This window comes from Chiloscyllium plagiosum, chromosome 48 (genome assembly GCF_004010195.1).
Source record: "Chiloscyllium plagiosum isolate BGI_BamShark_2017 chromosome 48, ASM401019v2, whole genome shotgun sequence".
NCBI lineage: Eukaryota > Metazoa > Chordata > Chondrichthyes > Orectolobiformes > Hemiscylliidae > Chiloscyllium > Chiloscyllium plagiosum.
The window spans coordinates 5340154-5347307 of NC_057757.1; the positions used below are offsets into that span (position 1 = coordinate 5340154).

Consider the following 7154-nt stretch of genomic DNA (forward strand, 5'->3'; position numbering starts at 1 on the left):
AGTGCCCAGGGATGTGTAGGTTAGGGTGGATTGGCCGTGCTAAATTGTCCCATAGTGCCCTGGGATGTGTAGGTTAGGGTGGATTGGCCGTGCTAAATTACCCCATAATGCCCAGGGATGTGTAGGTTAGGGTGGATTGGCCGTGCTAAATTGCCCCATAGTGCCCAGGGATGTGTAGGTTAGGGTGGATTGGCCATGGTAAATTGTCCCATAGTGCCCAGGGATGTGTAGGTTAGGGTGGATTGGCCATGGTAAATTGCCCTACAGTGTAGAGGATTGTGCAGGCTAGGTGGATGAGCCGTGAGAAATATTTTGTTACAGGGATAGGGTAGGGGGATGGGTCTGGCTAGGTTGCTCTTTGGCGGGCCAGTTTGGACTGGATGGGCTGAATGACCTGTTTCCACACTAGGGACTCTATGACATTTGAGCAGGTTGGGAATAGAGGGATATAGACTGCATGCAGGCAGTTGGGATTAATTTAGAATAGCAGCATGGTTGGTGCAGAGATGGTGGGCCGAAGGGCCTGTTCCTGCGCTGTGTTCTATAAGGCATTGCTTGATCAAGAGGTGATGCGAATCAGCGAGGGAAAGGTAGCAAAGGAGCAGGACCAGAGGGTCTGAATGTTTAGCAGAACTTTGGATGAGTTTATGAAGGGTGAGAATTTGGGTGAGTGAACCTAGTTTACAATTTATGTGAAGATTGGTTCAAACCAACCTTTCAGTATATCAAATGCCTTAAATACTGCAACAACCAGCTTCAGAAGTGCTCTGGAGGCACGTTTTGAGAAATCATGGATGTGCTTGAAAGTTTAGTTCATGGGTCCTTCGTTGAATGAAAGAAAGTACTTTTAATCTGGGATCACAGCTTCCCATGCTTCCCCAGACCGACTGATCACAAAGCTAAGGTCATGTCCCTTCCCGATGTGGGACGCCAGGATGTGTACCCACATCTGGCTACATTGCACTTTCATAGAGTTGAATTCAAGCATACGAAAATGGTACCAATGCATGTTGATGACCGCAGTGGACAAAGAAAATATTCCTGGCATCCCATTGGTTGGGCCCAGTGGCATTGTCTTGCTTCTATTGTAGGTGGTACACACTTGTTGCTACTGTTGGAGGAGGCACTGTGTGTTGAAAGTGTTGAAGTGCCAATCAAATAAACTGCTTTTTCCTGAATGATATTGAACGTCTTGAGTCTTGTTGGAGTCGAACACATCCAGGCAAATGGGAGTACTCCATCACACACCAGACCTGTGCCTTGGTGGTGGTGGACAGACCTTCCAGAATGCTCAGTCTCTGACTTGCTTTTGTAGCCACAGTACTTATGCAGGTGATCTAGTTCAGCCTCAGATCATTGGTAACCCCCAAGATGTTGATAGGGGCATTCAGTGCTGTAAATGTTATTGAATACCATGAGCTGATGATTCTCTCTTATTGGGGATATTCATTACGTGGCACTTGTTTGGTATAAAAGTTACTTGCCATTTATCAGACCTTCCGAATGTTGTCTCAATCTTGGACTTGGGCCCCTCTAGTATCTGAGGAATTGTGAATGGTGCTAGATGTAATGCAATCATAAGGGGGCATCTCTGACCTTCTGACGAAGAGAAGGTTATTGATGAAGTCCTTCAGTTGTTGCTCAGGCTGACTGGCTATTCTTTCAGGTGTCTATAATTCACTGTCTCTATCTCTTTAACTGTACTTAGCAGGCCCTGAACTTCTGCTCTTGACATAACCCCTGCTTGTTTGTCTTCCTCAGGGGCAACAAAACCATGTTCAAAGGAAATCATTGCGCCTCGCCAAACTGCGTTCCAGTACAGAGAAGGTGTGCTCGCTAGACCACATTGAACAGCATCGCCTTGGATCCAATAGCATTAAAGCAGGTACAGGAATATGACAGAAATGAGTGTTCGGTGGATCAGTAGCAGAGCCATAGGATTCAATCATGACCCAATCCATCATGACCCAAATACCTTCCTCAGCAAAAACTCTTATCTCTGGCTGCGTTCCCTTAAGAATCAACCAGTTCCCAGCTCTTGTGTGCAACCTTGCATCCGCCTGAGCTCAACTGAAACCTTGCTTCCTGCATCTTAACCACCACCTGCAAGTTCCCCTCCAGTCAACATATCATCCTGATTGAAACAAGATTCCCGTGGGTTAACTGTGACTGCACTGAAATCCTGGAACATCTCCCAAAACCCAGTCAATGAAATTGCAGTACATGGGTTGCAACAGTTCAGGTTCATGGTTCACTCTCCTTGTCAGCGAACCCCGCCCATCCACACATCGCATGAAAGAATGGATTTTAAAAGGAGAGTCTCATTCACCTGTCAGCCCAGTGCTCACTGCCTACATTGACTCTACACAACAACAGATGTATTGATCCTGGCTGGTAGTACTGGGCAAGTTGGACCCAACAGGCCACCCTGGTGTAATGATCATGGGTTTAACTTTTTGCATTTGGTTACATTGCGGGTTAGTCCCAGCATTTTTATTTACACAACGCTGCCTCAGTTCTTTTAAGACAAGAACACGCATTTATCATAGAAAAGAGAGGAAACAAAACTGTTTCTATGTGTGCTAATTTGAAAAGATCTTTATATATACAGCAGAACCTAACTGTAACCTTTTTGTCAGCAGTATCCTTTTCAGATACTCAATCCCAGTGAAATATCACTCCTATCTTCTTTAATTTCCTAATTAAGTCATAACCTTGTACGCCTTGCTCTGTTTAATCACTCTGTATATCCTTGTATGTTATGAACTGCCTGTACTGGTCTCAAAACAAAACTTTTCATTGTACGCATCACAACAATAAATCACATCAGATCAAACTCTTTCCAGTTTTCCTTCTTGGAATGCTACAACAGTTGTAAGACTTCTTCCGAGTTCTGATGGTCCAAATCTCTGTTTAGTTATACACAAACTCACATGGCCAGGAGATTTCACAAACTAACCAGTCCCTTGTGCTGGGGTGAAACTGTCTCCAAATTGAAAACTTTTGATTCCTCGATGAGCTTTAAACTGAATCTTGATTCTTCTGAACTTAACACAAACTCAATCACCTGCATCTCCTGATCATTTGTTTTTATCTTTATGTCGTGAAATTAGCAGTGCAAATATTTCCCCACTTAACACAATCTGATTCAGTAATGGATAAATCACATGCTTTGTCAGAAATTGTTCATAGGACACGTTTCAAAATGACTTTCTGACCAATTTTAAAACTGAAGTTACCTTCACAAAACTGAAACCTAAACTTCTCTACCTCAAATTTAAAAAAACGCATTGCCAAATGATGTTTTCACTTTGATTAGACACCTCAGTTTAAAGGTTCGTAGCCATTCAACTACACCCCTCCACCCTCATATCTCTAACCCCCAAATCCTACAGTCCTTGCTATCTCTCTCCTCTTCCTGCCCCTGCAACCATCTGAGTTCTCCCCTCTCTTCCAATTCTAGCTTGTGATTATCTCCCAATTTCTGACCCAGTCGAACCTTTAGCTGCCTGGGCCCCAAGCTCTGGAATGTCATTCCTCTAATTCTCTCCTTTACCTTTATGATGCTGCTTAACCTCTGCTTCTTTGACCAAATTTTTGGTGTCAAAGGTTTGCGTAGCTTTTTGGTGCACCTTATTACTTTAAATGTATTACATCAGCGGTTTCTTTGTCAAGCAGACTGATAGTTGCCCATTCTCCATCGATTATTCTCTTCCCCCCCCCCCCCCAACCATCGTCACCCTGTCTTTCCCCCTTCTTCATTTGTCGGAGGCTGAGGGGTGACCTTACAGAGGTTTACAAAATTATGAGGGGCATGGATAGGATAAATAGGCAAAGTCTTTTCCCTGGGCTCGGGGAGTCCAGAACTAGAGGGGGTAGGTTTAGGGTGAGAGCGGAAAGATATAAAAGAGACCTACGAGGCAATGTTTCCACACACAGGATGGTATGTGTATGGAATAAGCTGCCGGAGGAAGCGGTGGAGGCTGGTACAATTGCAACATTTAAAAGGCATTTGGATGGGTACATGAATAGGAAGGGTTTGGGGGGATATGGGCCTGGTGCTGGCAGGTGGGACTAGATTGGTTTGGGATATCTGGTCGGCATGGACGGGTTAGACCGAAGGGTCTGTTTCCATGCTGTACAACCCTATGAGTCTATGTTGTTACCAATGTTTTAAGAAGGCAAGTATAGCAAACTTGCAGTCCAGACGCAGTCGCTTCAGCTCTGACTGAGTTCATTCATTGTTTCTTTTGATGGCAAGTAGATTTGAGCATTTTTCTAACATTAAATTCACATCGGAGATTCTGGGTTCAGCTCAACAGCAGAATATTGCATCATGTAACATGGAAATAGGCCCTTCAGCCTAACTTGCCCATGCCACCCAGTTTTCATAGTTAATCTAGCCTTATTTGCCTGCGTTTGGTCCGTATTCCTCCATAGTTATCCCATCCATGAACCTGTCCAAATATTTCTTAAATGACAAAATTATACTCACCTCCACCACTACCTCTGGCAGCCTGTTCCAGACACTCGCCACGCTGTGTGTGTAGAAATTGCTCCTCTGGACCCTTTTGTATCTCTCCCCTCTTAACTTTAACCCATATTTCTCTCGTTTTAGACTCCCCTACCATGGGGAATAGCTGTTGGCGATGTACCTTATCTGTGCCTCTCATGATTTTGTAGACCTCTGTAAGATCACCCCTCAGTCAGCGGTGGAGCAGTGTTGCGAGGGAGATCATGCATCATCTGATCTTATGGGAGTATTCACTGGGCTGGGAGTTCAAACTTTTTTTTTAGATTACTTAGTGTGGAAACAGGCCCTTCGGCCCAACAAGTCCACACGCATTGTTAGGACATGTAGGGTCCTTAGGCTTGTTACAGAATGGCTGCTTTTGTCAAATTTAAATGCTGTCCAGATCAGTTAAAATGAACCTTTTCGTTTTGATCCAGTTTTTGTTTGTCTGACAGGGACCTTGTTTTGTCTTTAAAGGGGAAAGCGTGGACACGGGTTGCAAGCCCGATGTGTCTGAGTCAAGTGAGATGCAGCAGGCGCCAGACGATCACGGCGGCGATGAGGAGGGGCTTGAAACCAGGAAGGTTACACAAGCAGTTGTGGAAATGGACAATGAAGAGGTAATACGAGGGCAACTGCTGCTACGGACATTGGTCACCCTGCGTTGCGAAGAATGTTTGTTTTATGTTATCATTATGTGCTTCCTCTGAAAAGCATCTGAGTGACTGGCCTCTTGATTGATCTGCATTCTGAATTGAATTGAATTTCCTCTCTTCCCATTTAAAAAGCATGCAGGGTTCCCACTCTTGTATACCCCAGTGTAGCACCCTTGAGGGCTTATTGCACAAGGATTCTATCTCAAGATGTATCCTCGTCGTCAATTCTTTGTATATTCTAACAATTTGTAGGTGATCTACAATGGGGCAGATAGTGATGTAGTGGTAATATCAGTAGGTGAGTAATCTGGAGACGCAGGCAAATCTCCTGAGGCATAAGTTCAAATCCCACCATAGCAGATGGTCTAATCCAAATTCACTTCTTAAGTCGGGGAGTATAAAGCTTGTAATGGTAACCGTATTGTCATAAAAGTCATCTGAATCACTTTAGGGAAAGAAATATACTGTCCTTGCCTGATCTGGCCTACACGTGACTCAAGACCCAGAATGATGCGGCTGACTCTTAAATGCCCTTTGAAGTGGACTTAGCAAGCCACACAGTTCGAGGGCATTTTGGGATGGGCTACAATCACAGTTCTTGCCAGCACCATCCACCGCACCGCCCACACCCACCACCCCCCACCCAACAAAAGAATTTGTAAAAACTACCATCTTGTGTCTAATATGCCAGTGTTGGTTTGTTTTGATCTATTTATATTCATTCATGCATGATGTTGCCTTCAGGGTCAAATTCTGGAGCAATCGTCCTGTGATACTGGCTCTATGCCCGAGCCAGGGTGTTTGTCAGTCCAGGACGCATGTAGAAGTTCAGCACAAAGTAACAACGACACAGGTAAGAATCATAGAATCCCTACAGTGTGGAAACAGCCCGTTCGGTCCAACAAGTCAGCAATGTGTTACTCTCTTCAGCGAAACCTCTTTCCCTTGAGATTGTGGAACTCGCTACCACAGGAGGGGTTGAGGCAGATAGTGTAGATGCTTACAGGCAAACTGGATAAGCACAAGGGAGAACGGAGCAGGAGGATTTGCTAGAAGGAAAATGAACACTGGCCTAGACCAGATGGGTTGAATGGCCTGTCTGCACTTTCAATTCTGAGTAACCCCTTGAGCCTGTTCCTCCTTTATAAAGTCGATAGCACAGAAACAGACCCTTCGGTCCAACTCGTCCATGCCAACCAGATATCCTAAATTAATCTAATCCCATTTGCCAGCATTTGGCCCATATCCTTCTAATCTCCTCCTATTCATATACCCAATTGTATCCGCCTCCACCACTTTTTCTAGCAGATCATTCCATACACGGACCACCCTCTTCAAGAATAAGTTGCCCCTTAGATCCCTTTTAAATCTTGCCTCTCTTAACCTTAAACCTACACCCTCTAGTTTTGGACTCTCTACCCTGGGGAAAAGACTTTGGCACTTCACCCTATATATGCCACGCAGCCTCTGACACTCCATACACACTCACTCACACGCTTTCTTTGTCACAAACTCTCTCTCTCACACGCTCTTACTCTCTGTCTCTCACACGCAATCTCTCTCTCTCACACGCAGTCTCTCTCTCTCTCTCACGCAGTCTCTCTCTCTCACGCACGCAGTCTCTCTCTCTCTCTCACGCAGTCTCTCTCTCTCTCTCACGCAGTCTCTCTCTCTCTCTCACGCAGTCTCTCTCTCTCTCTCACGCAGTCTCTCTCTCTCTCTCACGCAGTCTCTCTCTCTCTCTCACGCAGTCTCTCTCTCTCTCTCACGCAGTCTCTCTCTCTCTCTCACGCAGTCTCTCTCTCTCTCTCACGCAGTCTCTCTCTCTCTCTCACGCAGTCTCTCTCTCTCTCTCACGCAGTCTCTCTCTCTCTCTCACGCAGTCTCTCTCTCTCTCTCACGCAGTCTCTCTCTCTCTCTCACGCAGTCTCTCTCTCTCTCTCACGCAGTCTCTCTCTCTCTCTCACGCAGTCTCTCTCTCTCTC

The 7154-nt window shown here is 45.3% G+C and overlaps 1 protein-coding gene across 5 annotated transcripts in view; it reads left to right on the top strand.

Annotated features, from left to right (window-relative positions):
* Positions 1-7154, top strand: part of LOC122544342 — a 91762-nt gene that overhangs the window by 23050 nt on the left and 61558 nt on the right. For all 5 annotated transcript variants that reach the window (XM_043683543.1, XM_043683544.1, XM_043683545.1 and 2 more), the window contains 3 exons: positions 1762-1885; positions 4991-5133; positions 5914-6022. In XM_043683543.1, coding sequence (XP_043539478.1) covers positions 1762-1885; positions 4991-5133; positions 5914-6022 — 376 coding nt within the window. The remainder of the gene's footprint in view (positions 1-1761; positions 1886-4990; positions 5134-5913; positions 6023-7154) is intronic.